Here is a 20,823-nt window from a genome sequence, read left to right as displayed (position 1 = left end):
ATAGTTATTAAGCAAAACATGAAAATACAAAAATTTAGCTCTTAAAAAGTTTGTTATCTCTTTAAACGATGAAAATGAGATACCAACCATCTCTGGCGCTACCCATCATGAAAGCAGAATAAAAAAAGACATTAAGAAAGTATTAGAAACATCAAAACCCAAACATCACATCCCAGTGATTACCTGATTACCACAATGCTAACTCACTCCTGTATTTTCTCAAACTGGGTTGCTACAAAATTCTGAAGTTTTATCTTTTAAAACCTATTGAGGTTTTAAGTTTGGTATCAAAAACAAAAGGCCTTCAGGAAGCTCACAGTCTACAGGCATCGTTCCAGATAGCGCATTCGAATTAGCACAGATAACAACAAAGAAAGGGAATTAATTCCCGAGAGGACACAGTATTATGTCTCATCAGCAAGACACATTTAAGTGCCATTTTCAAAGTAATTGAGATATAAAGGTGAGAAATCACTGCCATCAGACACAATGTATGTTGAGATAAACAGAAGTTTGATAGAGTGATCTTTGTTTCACCCCAAAATGCTATACATCTTATTTCATTAGACTTCTTAATTTGAACTTTGTTGATGTTATGATGTTTCCTAATTATATAAAAATTATAGGACTCAGTCACTAATAATTTTTTCAGAGTTTTTTAAGAAAGACATGATTTTAGTAAATTTTAAGGTTCTAAAAATTTTTTTCTGCAAAAAGAAATTATAAGTGATTACATTTTGAAAATTTTAATATATTCTTTGAAAACTTCAAGGCATGTTTTAAATAGTTCAACCTTTTAAATGGAGGCATATTACTAAATCTAAGATGAAAAAGATGTGTACATAATAATTAGAAAATAAGTCAGGCAGCATGTCATTTATCCAAGTGGGAGGATATTTGTATTACTGTCTTAAGGAAAGGCATGTGTTTGCCAGCTTTAGGGCCCAGTTTGTCCTCTGATTTGGGGGTAGGTATGCAGGGGTGGTGAAGCCCAAAGGAGCGGGTGGGTAAGCCAGGACAAGCAGAAATAAGTCTGCCTCCTCACATTAGTGTCTCGACTATCTCATCTCAGTCAGCTCCAAGTAACTAGTGCTTTTCTGGATTCTATCAATTATGATGTTTGTGATGTACAGAAGGACGTAATTATTTTATCCAAATGTGGATGGCAAATACAAAGAGAAGTCTTCATTCTGATCTAAATATGACTGTTGTTCCATCATTGCCCAATGTATGAAGCTTTAAAAACCAATTTCTTACAACTTACAGAAAAATTCAGAGACAGAAGAGAAAAAAAATCTACTTGACCACATTCCTAAAGAAGTTGCCTGTGGTGTCTGCCTTCTTAGTAGTCCAGGAGTCGAGAGACACAGTTACAATGCTTCTTTTCAAAGATTTTCCCTCATCTAATATCTTTACAGTTTTGAAATTCAGAACTATTAAGACTGAGACAAAAATCTTAAAATTTCATTGTAATGGCCTTTTAAGTTCTTGATTAGAAAAATTAGAATCTTGTCATTTTTGTATTAAAAATTAAGCATCTTCTTTCCATTATATATTGAATCATTCAAAGGAAGAAAGACACAATCCTCAGCATGTGTAACAGTGGTCATGAGTAAGTTTAATTATTTTTACTCTGACTGCTTTAAATAAGCCTTTATAGCAATGATGAAGGATAGAGCTTTGGTACAAACATTTCTTTGTTGCAGAATAAAAAGAAATAAATAATGTGTTGTCCAATCTGTTAAAATAGTCACCTGCATCTCATCCAATTTGGACTGAATATCTGGAGGGAAGTCCCCTGCTCCACAGTTAAATGGATCAAAAGGTTCAGCTCCAAAAAGGTCCCGTTCTATAAGGAAGAAAACACTTTTAGTAAGATGATCAAACATTAGTTGAGACACAAAAAAATCAGGATTATAATTTAAAAGTATGAATTTATTTATTATATTAATAGAAGTATTTCCATGACTGAATGAGCTACTGATTCTTATAGTTTATGTTGGGCATTTTGATTTAAGTATGCAAAAATATATTTTATGATTTTAGAAATTCTCTAGCAAGACAGGATCAGTCATATTCAGGATGGTATTGCCATAAACAAGTGTTTTAAGTTCTCAATTATGTGTGAATATTAGTGTCAAATATTTATAGTTGTATATTTAACTTGAAGTATTTAGAAAACTAGAATGGGATTATTGGAGAGGAAAGTGAAGAAAGACCTTCAGGGAGGAGAATAGTAGAACACAATAGACGATATGATGGGAAAATGCAGGAGGTTTAGGTAGGGAGAGGGTGGAAGAGTAGGACATAGAAGAGGGTTGGAGAAGGCATAACTAACACTAACGATGCATGGAAAATCATACCGAAACCTACTATTTAATAAGCTTCATGTGTGTGTTTGTGTGTATATAAGAGCTTAATTGCAGTTATGCAACACAAAGGACAATGTTCTTCCTAGAAGCCAAAGGTTGACAAATAGAAAACCCAATATCAAATGTGGATATCTACTCTAGAGGTTGATCAGGGGTGTCCAGTAATACCAGCAAACAATACAAGCCATTTCTTGGCTGCATATCAGAACTTTATGGCAAGATTTTATTGCTGAAGACACTACACACTTGGGTCATGGGATATGGAGAGATCACGTTGACACTAACCAGGAAGCTTTCTTCACTTTGGCCAGCTTTCACAGTACTATGGGTATTATTTAGACTTGGCCACCGGAAGAAAAAAAAAAACATTATTAAAAGTCTTACCCAGTTGTGAATTCTGTGTGCTATGATAATGACTGGTGTGGTAAGACCATGGATTCAGTAGTGGACCAAAGATTAAGGTGGTAACCAACCACTTTTAGATTGGATTTAAGGTCTGATCCACAGGAGGAAACACCTATCTGGTGCTGTAAATCTGGCCAAGAACTCATGGTTGAAGAGGTCACAGGCTCCATGTTGGACCTACTATTATTATCCTACTAAATGAACTTCATATTAAAATGCCTTCTAAACTCATATCTATATGTATATAGATTAGTGTAGCTCTTAGACTCAAAGAAGTTTCTTTGTGCAGTATATGGTGGTTAATGTAAAAACTCACAACTGATCAAAATGCAGAGAATAAGTGTCTGTGGAGTGCTCAGCCACAAATGCGACATCTAAATTATTCATCCCTCAAATTTAGAAAGATTTTACAGGAGGAAATAGAAAAATTGTAGGAGCCAGAGGTCAGTAAGGACAGGAGCAAAGCGGTGTCATGCAGATACGGCAGTCTCTGGACTCATAAAGTCATAGTAGCTGGTGTGCCTGCCCAAGATCAAGCTAGTCAGCATTCCAGCATGGAATAGGAAGGGGCTCATGAGTTCCTGACCTCTAACTGAGGAACTTCTATAGCTGTTGGCTTCTGAGTGTGTTTTCTTTAAGGGTGGAGTTCCTGTGAATAGACCCACACTCATGAGTATATAATCAACACAAATTAGGCTGGGTGAGTTATATAAAAAAGGGGGATGACATGAGTTGGGGTTGGATCTGGGAAAAGTTAGGGGGAGGAGTGGGCTATAAATATCAAAATACATTGCACAAAATTTTCAAAATATTAAAACTAATTTTAGAAAATATTTGGTCACATATAGTGGTTCATATTTATAACACTGTCACTTGAGGTTGGGGTTCTAAAGAGTTGAAGGCCAGCTTTGGCTACATAGTAAGACCTCATATGAACAAAACCACGATGGCAAAATGTCTGTGACCATGATGAGTTGCTTTCTAGAGAATTTTCTGTGTCTTTAGTGTAACTTCTTAATAACAGCATTACCAATATTTAGTAATTGACCTATTACAACACTGATGTTTTACTCTAGTATTTTCTAACATTAATGTAATACTATATGAGATTTCTCTAATTCCATTTGTTGCTGCCTCACAACACCATGGCAAAGCAGGGTGCAGAATTTGTAAGCTAGCAGTTCACTTGTAGTTCATAAACTTGTATCTCACTTTTACCGAGAAAAATTTTAAGCCACTTTATCTTGAGCAACATGAAATGATAGAATTTTCATAGACCACAGTGAACAAAGTTTTTAACAGGATTTTTATTTTAAAAAATGATAGGAATGCAGTATCAAAACAGCTTCTTAATACCAAGGTCAGGTCTAAACACATATATACAAGTAATACTAAATATATGGAACAAGCTGTATTTATACATACATATATATGTAACAATCATTAAGAAGGCTATGAATTTGAAGGGAGGGCAGTTAGGAGTTAGAAAGGGGAGAAGGTTAGGTGTAAATGATGTAAATACTGAACTAACATATGAAATTCTCAAAAAAAGTAAACAGAAAAACAAAACAGCAGGACATAGCGGTTCACATCTTTAACCACAGCACTTGGGAGGCAGAGGCAGGCAGGTAGGAATCTGTTAGTTTGAGGCAAGCCTGGTCTAGATAGTGAGTTATAAGATGGTCAGAGCTACACAGTAAGACTCTGTCTTGAAAAAACAAAACAAAACTGCAGGGAACCATCGAGTGGTCTTAGCCTAGCTGCCTTGAGAGGCCTGCACCATAGGTTTTTCAGGTTAGAACCTGTTGCTCCTGGGGCACAATGTACCTTCCAGTTCCTGAGAGATGATGCACTCCTCAGGGATGCACTCCCTCAGGCAGTGAAGCCTTTGGGCTGCTTTGTGTTTTTCTGTGTGTTCCCTTAGTAGTCATGGAAGCATGGAAGCCTGACAGGACAATTGGTCTTAGACATTAATCCTGTGTACCCTGTATGGCTTGCAAACTTCACTGTAATCTGGCATCTACAACTGTATTGACCCTGGAAATTGCTATTATATCCTGTTTCTGATAAAGGTATAAAACATCTGATTGCAATCAATAAAACTGTCACAGTCTCAGTTGTGCTGTGGTCCCTCCAACCTGATCTGATTTCATTCCTTGAGGCCATATCAGGTGACCTTGGCCTGTAAGTTAAGCAGGTGCTTATACAAAACAAAAACCAAGAAACAAACAAACAAAATCCAAAACAAAACAAAATGACCAAGGCACCAGCATGTGGAACAGCACTTTCCCATTGTGAATGTTTGTCAAAAGAAATGAATGAATGAATGGGCCACAACTGCTGATCAGAGTAGAAATTTTCATCACATAGACTTTCTTAACCTGGGATACAGAATCCTTACAGATTTCAGATGTGTGTCAGGCAGTACAGGTCATGTCTCAGATGGGAGATGCAAGAGCACACAAGTAGGTATGCTGTGGTTTTCTGTGAAGAGGTTTTCTAATGTAGTCTCTAGAGTCTGTGGCTCCCTATAAGTTATAAAAAAAATACTATACTTCATGTAAGTGAATATTTTACTTCTGTGCAACACAATTAATAACACCGCTGAGATCATTTGTGTATTTTGTGCATCTCAAGCTTAACTTGTATAATAAAAATTTTTACAAAGAATATATACTACATAGTTAACGACATTAGGATTAGCTGAGTCTAAGGCAGGCGTGAAAGAACGACAATTAATAGGTGGCTCTTTATCAAAGTTTCTCTCTCTTTTCTAGAAATAAGTATTGAGCAAATGTCATGCAGTTTGCTCAGCATGGACTAGAGAAATAAGAAGAGGCTAAAGGCATCGTCATTGTGAAACTAAGATGGCTAGGGAGTGTTTAACACATTCTGACTATACTCAAAAGGGAGAAGCACATGCAAAGGAAGTGAGAAGTGGGACTGAAAACACTGCAGAACTGCCAAGTTCTTGGCACTGAACAGACAAACTAAGGGGCAACCTCGAAGCTTTTCAATTCCATAAGTTTGCTAGACGGTTAAAATAAATGAATAGTCAAGAACGCATTTAAAATTCTTTAACTAAAACCCCTCTCTAGATTAGAATTTTAGGCAATGTGATAATTAAAATCAAGTCAAATGATTAATGCTCAAATGTCGTATCTAATCTGTCCACTTATCTTGCTACCTAGTTACTTCCTACTGCCATATTTCCTGTTAATATTTGTTTAAAATCCTGAACGGTCTGACTTCAGACTTTCAAAGATAACTCTAACAGATCAGTCTTTCAGTCTTATGACTTTTCTTCAGTATGTCCCCTAACTTGAGGAAACTCACTCATTCTGTGTACATAGTAGAGTAGCAGTTGACTGAGCCTGGGGAGGTACATCTCTAATACTTATCAATGAAACAAACGACCTACGTAAGGCATGGGTTACTAAGCACATTTTGACACAGGCTAAGTTAACTTGAAATTGCAATCCAGATTTTCTAAGCAAGTGCATTCTTATTTAGTATATGGTACCTGGTTTGACATAACTCATCATTTCTAATATGTGTGTAAAACACTCTTTTTATTTATAATTAATCCATTATCACATGAATTTGTGATTTTATCTAAGTGAATGGGATAAAAAATGAGATCTGGGAATGTTCTTAAGGACCAAGCATACCCCATTACTTCAGGGTGGTTATAGCATGATCTAAAATTTACCACTAATCCACATCCCCTCTTTCTCTCTTTTTTTAACCTTGGTCTTCAGTGACTATGAAGGTATGCTCAGTTTCTATGAGATAACAGATTTTATACTCTACACATGTGTGAGATCATGTGGCATGTTCAACCTTGTGCCTATTTTATTTTACTTTACACACAACAAACAGTTCCATCTCTATTGTTTAAAGTGACAGAATTTCCATCTGTTTGGCTGAACAGTATTCCACTGTGCACAAGTCCGTTTCCTTTACCCACTAGTAAGTGGGAAGACGCGTAGTTTCTTTCTACTTTTTGACAAATGTAACTGAATTAAACATGAAGATTGATATTGCCCCTTCAGACACACAGCAAGTATTATAATAAATGGATTGTACGGTAGCATTTTCTTTTAACTTTTTGAGAAATCTCCGTACTTTTGCTATAATATCTGTACTAGTTTATCCTTCTATCCTTGTAATATGTACAAGAGTCCTTCTCCATATTCTTGCAGAGTGAGGTAAAATCTCACTCTGGTTTTGATACATGTTTCCCTAATGAATACTGATTTCGAGCATTTTTTTTTTCATGTACCCAGCCATTGTGTTCTTGTATGGCATGTCTGCTGTCTGTGTTTTTAATTGAAAAGTTTGGCTATTGAGCTGTTAGGATTACCAATATATTTTAGATGTCACAAACCCCTTTGCCTGTTCTGTGGATTAGTATTCACTTTATTAATGATCGTCTTTGTGGGACAGAAGATTTTTTCGTTTGATGTAGTATCATTTGTTCATTACGATGATGAATCTTGGTTGGTGACACATCTAGAAAGAAGTATTCTCAGCTGTGGGATTTCCTCCTTCATAGTGGCCTGTAGGCATGATCCTGATTGGTAACAGATTTAGAGGGCCCAGTCCGCTGTGAGCCAGCAAGCAAGCCAGGAAGCACTGTTCCTCCATATAGGGTCTCTGCTGTGGTTCCAGCCTTGAGCTCTTGTCCGGACTTCCCTTGGTGATAGGCTATATCCTGTGAACTGAAAGAGTCTCTCTCCTCCCCAAGCTGCTTTTGGTCATGGTGCTATCACTGCAATGAAAAGCAGACTAGATAATCTATTTTTTGCTTTGTATACTATGGAGGTTTGAGTGAAAAAAAATTCTTCATTCTATATGCCAATTTTTAGATATTTTGAAAAATTTCTGTAGGCTGACATTTATAGTCTCTAATTATTATTTTTCTTTAAAAAATAATCATGCAAAATACATTGAGTAATTAAAATGAGCAATCTGCTTTCCCAAGTTCCACACAGGAAACAAAAGGCTACATTGTTACCTTGCACTAAAGGCTTCTGCAGACACTGTATGTGAAACATCTTAATAAGGTGGAATATGAAACTGGTTTCCCCAGTATTCATGTAGTTTGAGTGGCTGATGTTTGGCTATTGGAATAACTCATTCAGAGTCTGACAGGGCACAGATCAGATAGACCTATACTGTAAATGCCTGCTTGATGTTTTCTGATGCACCAAAGACAGATTTCAGTGTTGTCTACAGATATGTAGAATATACATTACAAATGTTTTTGAATATTTAATATATCAAAGACAAACACCTTAAATAATAATATACACAGAAAAATCATAGGATGTACACTCTTTACATATTCTTCCACTAAGGATACATGAATGCCTTGTAACAAGAATATCTAAACTACTTTAGTAAACATATTACAAATGACTACATGGTGACTCCTAGTTATTTCTAACAGTTAGAATATTAAATAAATAGAAACGCACAGTTTCTATTATGGTTCAAATAGCCTTATACCAAAATCTTATTGTTCATATAAGATTCAACTTACAAATAGAGATGTGTTTAGTATTTTTTCTCAATTATAAATTAATATAGAATTAATCAAATTGGAAACCTATATAAAAGCATAATATTTCAATAATTAAAGCTGTTGGCTTGTTACATTATTTTCACAGAAGGTAAAAGATTGAAACAACACCAAAATATAGCACGAATACTTATATACTTAGAGTGCTTACTGATCTCAGCAGATCTGCTAGGTACTGGTGGGAGCTGTGTGCCATTGCGAGTAGGCGTTGGAGACTGCTGTGATATTGGGGAAAATGGAACCATATCAAAGATGTCAGTGGAAGGAGACTTCACTGTCACACTGCCGGCCTGTAATGAAGACAGGAATCAGTGTGATGACCCATGCAGGTATATTACTATCCTGAGAATGTCATCTACATGTCAAACTCACAATCACAACCCTGAGGTGAGTAAGATACCTTGCCATTCTGTAAATGAAAAGTGGTTAACTATAGCTTCTTGTGGTTCAAACTAATACACCAAATGCTCATTTAAAAGAAAACAACAAAAATTTGTTCCCAAGTGAATAGTAACAATAGTGTGGACACTGTCAAAGATAGATTGGCAAGGTATGCTGAGCTTTTGTATACTTCCAAACAATTGTCAACCCTGTCAGAAAAAAATAACAAATACCTTAGAAACTATTTGAATAAAAAAGGAAAGTTTTGCAGTTGACTTTGCATGGTTTTTAAAAGAACAATTGAACATAAGAGACTACTTTCTCACTTATAAATGTTCAAGTTCAATTTACATTTTTGTGTTCTTAAAGGTAAAGTATATTAATTTGCATTTATAGGTACAAGAAAAATTAATTGATATTCATTGCAGTAATTTTATTCCTGAATAACTTCATGTTTTCAATAACAAACTGCAACCTTGTAAAATAAATTAATAATCATCAATGTAATACCCAAATTATTAAATTATACACTGCAGCTCAGGACTGGGAAGAAATACAGAAATGAATATTAATATCCTCTGAAAATGCAGCCAAAAACAATGTAAAATGGGAGAATTATGAATTTGTCAAACAAGATAAAATAATGTATAGTCTTCTGTGGAAACTGTCATAGCTGATTAAAGGATGAACTTTTTAGAGAGGAATAGAAGAACTTTTTACATTTCCTATTAGACTGTAAGAATGCTGCCCAGAGCAGCTCATGGTGAAAGTAGAGGTCTCAGAATAAAAAGAACAGGGGATGGCTGTATGTAGAGAGAGATGGACTAGTTGTTCAGCTAAAATGATTGTTAGTGTATTTTTTCAGCATAAAAGTTACAGTCATTTTCCCTTCTTCAATACTTTACATTATACCCCTCACTCCTTCTATATTTAGGAATGTTGCTCTCCTAATCCTCATCTGTCTTCCTTACTTCCATTTCTCTCCTTAGCTTATAAAAATATTAAATCTTACCTGCTACTACAAATCAGCAATATTTCTTTTCTCCCCTAGCATCTGTACTGATCCTACACCATATGTTCAGGGTTTCTAAACTCCCAGGAACCTCTGCTTCAAACTCTGCTAAGCAGTAACTTAAGAAAATAAAAATATCCCATAAGGGCCCCAGGTCCCATCACATTAACTCAAGGCACACCTTTTTTTTTTTTTTTTAGCACTACATAAAGGACACATTCTACAAGAATTCTTTTTAAGTAGGGAATGGATAGTAGAGTTTTCTGCTTAGTAAGTTACATGAGGTCTCAGATTGCTGCTCTCACTGACTGGCTTGAGCAGGCCACTTTTAGAAGGTGGTGGTATTAGCGCTCCCACTGACAGTCTGGAGCCAGGCGAGTTGACAGGAGTGACAGAAATGGAAGATGTGCTTAGACAAGGAGCTGGATCATCGCTATTGCTCCAGAAAGAGGATGGGAATCTCGGCAAAACATGTGGCACATGATCAGACACTCTGTGTGACAGCTGTAAAGAAAAACAGAAGGAGAAACACGCTAAGAAGGAGAAAGGAGGCTTGCAGAGAGTGAAGACATGCGTGAAGATTGTTTGGAAAAGTATTTTGTGAAAATTTCAGGGGTAAGTTTACTAAATTGAAACACAGCTGAAGATGAATATCTGTACAAGATCTCACTGATCACTTTTAATTGAAATATTGTCATGTTTTCATAGTTTTAAACAGAATATCAGATTCACCAGGACTTCAAAGGAAAACAGGAGAGAATAAACTAAGAAAGCCTGTCATATATTTTAAGGTCTCAGTGATGGGAGTGTACAGTAAGATGAACAGTCATGGACATAAGATACATTCTGGTGAATAGTTAGTGATTGTAGAATTTTCTAGTGTTAATATATTTTTAGTAACTTTCCAGTCTTTATAAGTATGACTACAGCAATACTTGCACTTTCACAGAAGTAATGCCCGTAGATTTGTAGGATATACAACTCTGTACATTCAGAAGCAAAACCAAAATCTAAAACTGTGACTCCAGCTCCCCTGCCCATCCTGAAAATAATGGAGTTCCCCATGGCAAGACACTCTGGAAACTGAAAGGAAGTTAACAAAGACCTCATAGAAATTGGAGGTCATAAACAGCAGGTAAGTAGTATAGTAAACAGGGTCTGAGTGTCAAGATTTTCAGAGTCATTCTTTTATCGTGGACATTTCTTGTCAAGAGCTGAGCTCTCTCCAGGTGTCAGATTCTATAGTTGCCAATTAACAAGCCGACATCAAAGCTATAGTTGATACTCTATTCATTTACTATGATACAATAAGCAAGAGGCCAAAAAGAGGGAGCCTACTCCATCACTGCTGCATTGTATTTTCCCTGCAAGAGGCACTGAAAGGATAGAGGTATGGGATGAGGCACTACATCATTGCTGAGGGAGCCTGAACAAAAGATTTCTGAAGGTTAAAGTTTAGGTTTTCCTTTTTTTTTTTTTTTTTTGTAAGAGAGGGAGAAGTGCTGAATAAAGAATCAGAGAGGGGACAAGTGTTGCAAAGACCCCCCACCCAGTATAAACAAAGCTAGGAGCAACATTAAAGAGAGGTCTTGACCAAGAGTATCAGATGGAGACCTTTGTATCAAGGCTTGAAATGCAGAGATTTATGAGAATATGGCCAGCTGGGAAGCTAAGGGCCTGACTCAACTTAAAACTGCCCCAGCTCTGCGGCAGCGGGGTGGGGTAGACAGCCCTCTTCTCACCAGTTTCCAGATGTTGACGCATACTTCTAAATTTCATTTTATGGCACTTCTTAATTTGCACTTTAAAAATTAAAATATAGTTTCATCATTTACCCTCTTCTGTGCTTCCCTCCAACCCTCCCATATCCACTCCATTTAATTCCCTCACTCCCTCTCAAACCCATGCCTTTTAAATTTTAATTACTATTGTTACATATGTATATAAATGCATTAACATATAGGTACAACCTAGGGAGTCCATTTAGTGTTACTTGTACATCTATGCTTCCAGGGCCGAGTACTGGATAACTCATTAGGGGGCTCATTCATGGAGAAGACTAATTGCTCCCCTCTCAGCAGTTGTTAATTGCTGATGGTACATTTTTAACATCACCATAAAAATAAGCCTTACAAGAAACAAATACTCTAATTTGAAACTTATACCAACAGGAAAGTACTATTTCAGGCTTCCCAATCTAAAGTGGGTTTATAATTTCTTAATTATGGGAGCTATTATCTTATATTGCATTTAAAAATCATCTAAGTTAAATGGTTGTGACTAGCCTAGCCACAAATCACAAAAAGAAACCTGAAACCAAGGCTCAGTGCTGTGAGCAGGCACTGTCTGATGGAACAGGACAGAAAACATGCTTGCTTCCCATTCCATAGGCTTTGTCTCAGGATCCTCTGTGTGCAGCCAACAAATCTGAAGCTGGGAACTAGTAATCATTTTTTGTGGGCACCAAATGTTCTTTACTGATGTTCATGTTTAAACTTTGTGCCTTTGTTTAAAGACTCATATTTGGCTTGTTGTGTAACTGAGAGTTTTCATAATGTGCTCTTGCCTAGCTTGAATTCAAGAGTAGTTGAGAAAGCACTAGGTTTATTTACCCACAACGAAATACACATTTTAGGGTGTAATTGTCTGACTGAGTCTAATCAGTGGCTGCACAGTAGATTATATAAAAGTAGAATTTTATCTAACACTGGTTAATTGAAAGGGAGACATTTGTTTTACCCAGCAATAGACAGTCCAGTATTCCTTGAAACTATAATTTTATTCATTTAACCCTGTGGGATTAGCTTGATTTGTTTGAAAGCTTCTGGACTTAGTAAAATAAAATGCAAGCCCTCAGACATAAAAATCATGAGGAAAAATTTGACGTAACTTGGTGTGCCCACATTTTATAAATGGACAATCTTCCGAAGGTGTTCATGAGACTAGGAGGGCAGAATAAACCCTCTTTTCAAATATAAATATAAGTGACACTGCCATGTGAATATAATGAATGGAAATCAGCTTGCTCCTAGACGATTAGTCCCAAATGGCAGAAAACCAGCCTCTCATCTACTGCCAAACCACGAGAACACAGAACAAAGCAAAGCGTAGAGTCAAGGAACGGAAATTTCTCAGTGTATCTAAATGATACTTTAGCATGAGGACCAATTTCTAAAACCAACAAAAAGGTCTCCACAATCTCAAAGTAATAAGGAGATACATATTATGGGTAATATCAAGGCCTATTTCATTTGTCAGAAAAAGAACCCATGACTTAGACAACTGAGTGGAATCTAGGACGGTGAATATTCTGTGTTGGGATGGCCAGTAAAGAGGTCATCTGTTTGGGGGGTGTTCCACTCAACACAAACACATTGAAAACTCATTAAGCATATAATGACAATTTAATTATGTGCAAACAACTCACCTATATTATTGTATGTGGGATCCTTAATCAATTATAGTATTTCTTCAGTTACTATATAGACACTACCTCTATTTCTTTAACCAAACTGCAGGCAAGTTTAATCATTTTGTAAGCATCCTATATTTTATTCCTAAGTTCAACACAAAAAAGTAAAATGTACAGTGTGTACAGAATCTCAATTCCAGAGTAAGCTGTAGGAATTCTATGAAGTATGCTTTCCTAGTGTGTCCTTGAAGGCAACATTCACTTTTCATAAGAACAGATGCAAGTTATTTCTAACTTACCAGAAATAGGTTAACCTGAAAGCACATGGAAAACCATTAAGAGATGCTTACACTTTAATTTGTATTTTAATTATTATACATCTGCCATTTTCCCAATTCAATAGTTTGACCCAATCCAAACCTTTAAAAATGGGTATTCATTCAGCAAATCCTACCGGCGTGCGCCTGGTGGCGCACGCCTTTAATCCCAGCACTCGGGAGGCAGAGCCAGGCGGAGCTCTGTGAGTTCGAGGCCAGCCTGGGCTACCAAGTGAGTTCCAGGAAAAGGCGCAAAGCTACACAGAGAAACCCTGTCTCGAAAAACCAAAAAAAAAAAAAAAAATGGGTATTCATAAGCTACTTCATATCAAACAATTGAAGGTAACAAAAACTTATTTTTAAAATTTTACTATAAGAAAGGTGGGAAGTTATTTTTACAGGGGTAAAGTAAATATAGTTGTACTTAGTACTATGCCAGCTTATTGCTGTGTAGAGAAAATAGAAAATAAAAAGCAAAGACATTGTTAATAATCTCATAAAAAGAAAAGCCTGAAACTATATACACACAAACAACAATTATATTTATATATTTGTGAAAACATATACATAAATATATATATATATGTGTGTGTGTGTGTGTGTGTGTGTGTGTGTGTGTGTAACAAAAATAATAAAAGAAAAAGAGGCTATCAATTTGAGAGTAGGGAGATGAGACTGGCTGGATATCCAGGGAAGGGTTGGAATGAGGGCATCTGGGAGGGGCTGGAGGAAGGAAAGGGAAGGGGGAAAGTGATGTAACTCTACTTGAACTAAAAAATGTACTGAAAAAATAAAGAATAGAAGTAGATTAAGAAAAGCCCTATAACAATATTTTCAAAATTACTGGATCAGATTTGTCATAATTCATAATTTTGGTAATTTCACTTAACTTTACTAAATTTTAGAAGTCTAGAATATTTTTAATTGACTCTTTTAACAATCAAAAGTTTTCTATGTTCTTTTTCATACACTCATCATTTACTTATGGTGAGAATAACCAATGCATGCTCCAGAACAGTGGTTCTCAAACTATGGGTCACAACCCCTTTGGCAGTTGAACTACCCTTTAATTGGGGTCTTGCATATCAGATATTTACATTATGATTCATAACAGTATCAAAATTACAGTTATGAAATAGCAATGAAATAATTTTATTGTGGGGGTCACCACAACATGAGGGTCACAACACTAGGAAGGTCGAGAACCACTGCTCTAGAAGGTCTCTGAATTGCAGTAAGATACTTAAGCCTATTCTTCCTGCTTAAATGAAACCTTGTCTTCTTTAACCAAGACCTTACTGTATTCAAACCTCCAATGCTCATTTACAACCTCACCACTGACTCCATTTTTCCACAGGTACCCAGTGTTAGTGCAGGACATTGTGCTTTGGGACATATTTGCAAGATCTGCTGGAGAGGGAGCAGTTCTTCAAATGTGTCCCAAACCATTGGATCCTCCCAAACCTCCACCTTCAATGAAATGGCCTCCGATTTCTGTCCTCAGAGAAAGGAAACATGATGAATATTCTTTGGGTTTGCATCCCAAATGATGACACACTTGTTTTATTTTTTGACAACCCAAAGGCTGAACCAAAGCATACCTGATAAATTCTAGAAACAAGTACTCAAGACTCACTGGAAAAGCACTCTCCCTCATACTCTGTGTTTTACAACAAGACTTACAATAAACATTTTAACATGGCCTCAAAGGGTGTGTGGTGCATTTTGCATTTTTAGAGCCAAAGCAGAGGACAGGCCATTGTTATGTATCTTGAGAAAAGGGAAGCAAGGCAAAATGAAACAACACAAAACCCTTCAGAGGAGTATAAAGTGAAGGGAAAAAATAAGAGGGATTATGATGAGAAGGCTAAGACCAATAACCCCACTAAGCATATTGTCTCCACTCAGGGGTCTGCCAACCTTCCTCTGCTTGGTTATTGCAGCTGACTGTCACCAGTTCTGTCAGCAATTGACATACCAACTCCCCACAGAGGATGGAAAAATATGAGCTGAAAGTAAAGGGAAAAACAGATCAAACTTTCAGGTCATGCTAGTTTGAAGCCCTAAGCCCAGTTCTCATAGAAGCATCCTTCTTCATGGTGATGAACTGGTAAGTCATTATGATATTGTCTATAAAAGTGTATGTATATAATTATATATAAATACTGTATATAAAAATTTTCATTTTCCAACAGTTTACTTGTCTCACAATGGTGTTTAAGTCCATGCAATCATGCTGTAAACAGTGTGAATAAGATTCATTATGAAGATTATTCATGGTAGAGATTATTAAACAGAAAAAATGTTCAGTATTAAATACATCTTTGCTAGAAAAAAATATAGCTTTAAATTGCACCTCTTTCAAAAATTACTTAATAATGGTATCATCCCTGGTATCGAGGAAAGGATTTCAAAATAGATCAGGTCAGACACAAATAACTTCATAACAAATGTTTTCATGATGTCTGAACAGAATCTGCGCATTTCAGTGTCTGAAGCAACCGCATCCAGTACATGGTCTTGTTCTCAGTCTATTTTCTAAAGTGATGTTCAGCATTGCAGGTCTAGACTGCATGACCACTGTGTCTATCCCAGGAAATACTAACCAACAGGAAAGAAGGGCAGATTTGCCACAAAGGGAGAAAGTATATTAAACCTTAAGATCAAAGTGGGGCTTAAATTATTTTAGAAAACATGGGGGAACAAAAAGAGTAACATGAAAAATAACCATGTTCTGAACTACCTACAGAATTTAAACATGGAAAAGCACCTTGTCGGGCAGTCTTCATCTCTATCCAGCCTTCGTTTTGATATTGATCACAAAACATGGCTTAAATCAGTACGGGATTCATGATCAAGAGGTGTTTGACATCATAGAATGATACACTTACTCAATGTACTTACTGGAGAGGATGACACGTGAGTTATTCTCAACCGGTTTTCTAAATCTTGTACTTTATTTTTAAGTTCCATATTTTCTGTTTCTAAATCTTGGATCTAAAAATCAAAAGATTATTGAATAATTTTCAGGATTTTTTTTCTTGGAACATATTGGCTGTTATCTCAGCTACATTAGCAAATAACGTTTTATTCTATTAAAACTCAAAAGTTCTCTGGTGCACAAGGAAAACTGGTTGCTAAAGCCAGGCAAATATCAGAACATCTTGGGTCACTGGAAAGACATTAAATTAAAGAACAAAACAAAACAAAACAAAATAAAAAAACCTTGTGTGTGTGAATTTTATGTTCCTAATGTGCATTTCTGTATTTTCTTGTTGAGCTGTACAATTTATACCCATAATCTTGGAGTATAACCACAAGACAGAAAAGCTGCTTGTGAAGACTGTAGGGTGGAGAAGTGGAGTAATTGAATTACAAAGGAATCTGATCTGCATGGGAATCCACTTACCCAGCATCTGCTGCCTCTGCTGCTCTGATCCCCATGAGAAGCATCAGGAAGTGAAGCAAAGTCACATGAGAACACTAAGTTCTTGTGGGAATTCAATATAAAACAGTTAAAGACTGTGCAGAGGCCCCAGGATGAAGAATTATAGGAATATGGCGAAAGCAGCACCCGCTGTGTGAGGAACAATTAATGGCAGGCCTTCTCAGTCTGTTCGACCATAAGCAAACTTCCCTGTATGCGCATCAGACAAACATGAAGCGAGAAGGTTAGGTTACTCACTCTTTTCTGCATTCCAGCAATCTGTTTTCTTGTTTCCACATCTTTTCCTCCAGATTCTAGAAATTTCCTGTATGCCAGGTCAAAAGCTTGGCCAATTGTTAATGTTATTTCTTCAGCCTTTGTAAAAATCATACAATGAAGATCTGCATATTAGTAACAATATATCATGCTGTTATTTACCCACCCCCACCGCCAAAACAAACAAATAAAAAAAAAACCCGGAGGTCTTCAGAGACATTAGTAGGAAGTATTCTGTGCTGGCATAAGGATCTGAGGTCCATCAGCCTCAAGAATAAAATCAACTGTAGAAAAAGGAGGCCACCAATGAGCAGCTATTCAAGTTAGAAAGTCCTGTGAGTGCAGCCTTCCCTCTGTTGAATTGAAGAGCTTTCTGCAGTTATTTTTCTCCCTTCCTTAAATACCTGGTACCAATTAAATGCAAGCATCGAATTGAGTGATTTCTCTTGCTGTTTTGTTTCTACTTTCTTTTCCTAACGAGAAGGGATTGTAAGCTCTGGGCAGGTGACAGGAATGAAGCCACCTGGGTATGGGTGTCCATGGACAATTCCAGGGAAGACCTCTCTAGACTAGCAACTAGGTCCTGTTGGTTCATTGTTCCTCAGAGATCTGAGCAGTTGCAAACAGGGTCAGATCTTAAACGTGGGATATTAGCGCAGAAACGTGAAATTTTATTTGAAAGCTTCTAATTTTCAGTGGTGTTAACAGTTTACATTTTTTTGTAAGATGATGATAAACGAACAAAGTATTGCTCTCTTCTGAATTGGACCTGGTACACATTCTATCAAGAAGAAACAGCTACAGACACCCAGAGTCCACTACCTCATTCCTCATTCACCTGAATCTCCACAATTTCCTGGCATTTGCATAAATCAGAATAAAATATTTATTTACTTAATTAACCCAAAGGGTCTTAATAAGGCATTAGCTGAGTCAATGCACAGACAAATGTCATAATAAGATGAATTTCTGTTTTTAATGACAGGAAAATAGTGGTAACATTAAATAGTGAAAAATCCCACTTTAACAAACCAACATTGTTAATACTTTTTACGTATTATGAACTACCTAAAACAAAACATTCTTCTTAAAACTTAGCTATTTAATTGACACTGTCATTTTATTAAAGGAGGGCTTTGCTACACAAAATAAGGATGAAAAATGTAGGCTGTTTCAAAAATTAAAACACAAAATATGACTATAAGAATTTATTATAAACGTTTCCACTATGGACATATTGGGCAGAGTGGATTCCTCCTATATTAATGATGCATGTGTGTCTTGACAATAACCCAATTTTCTACACAGAATTAATGGAAGTTTTATAAATGTGAAAGTTTTATAACATGGCATGCTTTAATCCTGGTTAAGGGAACTGCAGTCCATTGTTTAGTAGAATAGGCCATCATCTAAATTAGAAACAAACAGAAAATGTGCTGTGTGGTTTTTGTTTTGATATTTTGAAGCTCGCTGGCCTATAATTCACTTTGTGGACAAGGCTGGCCTTGAACTCACAGTGATCTGCCTGCTTCTGCCTCCCAAGTGATAGAACTAAAGGTGCATGCAACCATACACATTCTTTCCCTGCTTGGCTTTGCAGGTCTGGGGTCATGAGTGAATCTCTACGGCATTTATTTATTTAAAGTAAGATGAATGTTTGGCTTCAAATAGGCCATCACTTTTTTTGTGATTTTTTTTTTTTTGTTGTGGGATATTTGTACACTGTGAAGATGTATTGCTGTGATTGGTGTAATAAAAAGCTGAATGGCTAGTGACTAGGCCTGGAGGACAGGCAGGATTCCCAGGGAGAGAGAAGAGGAGGAATCTAAGCACTCGAATCATGTCAATGAGACACCAACAAGACATGGAGAAAGTTGGACACGTAGAATGAAATAAAGGTAAAAAGTCAAATGATAAAATGTAGATTAATAGAAGCAGGCTAATTTAAGTTATAAGAGCTAGTGGGACAAGCCTATGCTAAGGCCAAGCTTTCATAATTAATAAGTCTCCATGTCATTATTTGGGAGCTGACTCGCAGGATTGAAAAAAACTAGTTACATGTTTTAGATTTACCTTAAATTGTAAGAATTTGCACAGACAGGTCCTGTTAACACTGTCTCCTGCTCTTTCTAATGGTACCATGTCTCAAAGGTGTAGCACAAATCACAGCTAGGATATGGATAATATAGCCAAAGTACGGAAAACTTCATGACAACAATCCTTCACCTTGCTGTAGAGGCATTCCTTTTCCAGTCTGTTCTCACCTTTCCCTCAGACCATCAGCAAACATCAATTTGCTCTGTTTCTATGATTTTGTCTGTTTTGGAGCACTATAGATGTAGAATCATGGAACACTATGCTCTGGGACTGGTCTTTTCCTTTGTTTGCAGAGCCATGGAGCTGCTGTATGCACTGACAACTCATTCCTTTCCATTGCTAAGTTCTGAGGTTGGAATGTATAAAAGAGTGTTTATTCACCTACTCTTTAGGGTGATTGGAGTTTGGGGCTATTAGCAATAAGCTAAACTCATGCAAACAAACACATATGCATGCACATTTGTAAATATTGTCAGGTTTGTTTTTCTGTGAATATTTTAAACTTTTATTTCTGTGTTGTGAATTTCCAAACTGTTCATACAAGAGTTGCATGTTAAGTTTCTGAAAAGACTTACAAACTGTTTACCCTAAATGGCTTTAGCATTTAGTGTTCCCAGCAGCTACGCATGAGTCATGCAGTTTCCACATTCTCATCAGCATTTGGAGGTTTTATTGTAACCTTTTGGGTAGCAAATGTCTCAGTTTGATTTCTAAACTTCATTTTCCTAATAAATGCTACCATGGGACGTCTTTCATGTGCATATCTGTCATCCATAGATCCTCCTCATCAAATGAGATGTGCCTTCTGTCTGTTCTCTAATTTGATGGACTTTATACTGCGGAACACTTAGGGTTCTCGACACTAGCTTGTCTCCTCTGAGGTTCACAAACACCTCTTTCCAGGCTTAGCTTGTTTCATCATCTCTGTAAGAGCCTTCTCATCACCCTACAGAAGACAACGGACAAGACCGTAGTCATCAGCTGCTCTCAGTTCATTGCTAAGGTGGTTTTTTTTCGTCCAAGCATCTGGCAGTTACACAGCATGGAATGACTTTATTTAATCAAGTTAAATATCCATGAGTATTTGGCTTTGGGATTTTGAAGGTGGAGTCAAATTTGTTTTCTGCAGCAAGTCTAAGATGTGGCAGAGCACTGTGCACACTACAGTGACTTCCAAAGAAACTGAAAACCTGAATCTGTAATTTGTATTGCTTTAGTTTAAACTACCTCTGTCTATCACTACTTTATAATTTGACATTTATTTATTTATTTGTGGAAGTTTTACAGGGCAAATTTACAGGGCAAAATGTAAGCAGTTTTTTCGGGAGGGTAATTCCTTACTAACTTTTACAATACTTTAAAAAATTCTTAAACCTAAAACATTTATGTAAATAGTCTTCAAAAAGAGGTCTAAAATACTTTAGCTTTAAATGACATCAAGACTTAAGTCTAGGTTGCTATTGTACAAAGCTCATGTGACTTCAGCAGAAATATTTTCTTAGTTTACGATGGAAAAGAATGTTTCAAAATGAATGCA

The 20,823-nt window shown here is 36.5% G+C and overlaps 1 protein-coding gene across 14 annotated transcripts in view; it reads right to left on the bottom strand.

Moving 5' to 3' along the window:
* Positions 1-20,823, bottom strand: part of Gulp1 (GULP PTB domain containing engulfment adaptor 1) — a 265,532-nt gene that overhangs the window by 6,191 nt on the left and 238,518 nt on the right. For 6 of the 14 annotated variants that reach the window (XM_052749363.1, XM_052749356.1, XM_052749354.1 and 3 more), the window contains 6 exons: positions 17,172-17,288; positions 16,896-16,919; positions 16,391-16,483; positions 10,037-10,261; positions 8,516-8,654; positions 1,755-1,849 (listed from right to left, as the gene is read on the bottom strand). In XM_052749363.1, coding sequence (XP_052605323.1) covers positions 1,755-1,849; positions 8,516-8,654; positions 10,037-10,261; positions 16,391-16,483; positions 16,896-16,919; positions 17,172-17,288 — 693 coding nt within the window. Of the gene's footprint in view, positions 1-87; positions 99-1,754; positions 1,850-8,515; positions 8,655-10,036; positions 10,262-16,390; positions 16,484-16,895; positions 16,920-17,171; positions 17,289-20,823 lie in introns of all 14 variants that reach the window. The other 8 variants (XM_052749364.1, XM_052749362.1, XM_052749361.1 and 5 more) reach the window with 7 other exon arrangements.

Source organism: Peromyscus californicus, unplaced genomic scaffold (genome assembly GCF_007827085.1).
Source record: "Peromyscus californicus insignis strain IS unplaced genomic scaffold, ASM782708v3 Scaffold_21__1_contigs__length_65335640, whole genome shotgun sequence".
Lineage (NCBI taxonomy): Eukaryota > Metazoa > Chordata > Mammalia > Rodentia > Cricetidae > Peromyscus > Peromyscus californicus.
This window is presented reverse-complemented; position numbering and strand designations above follow the sequence as displayed.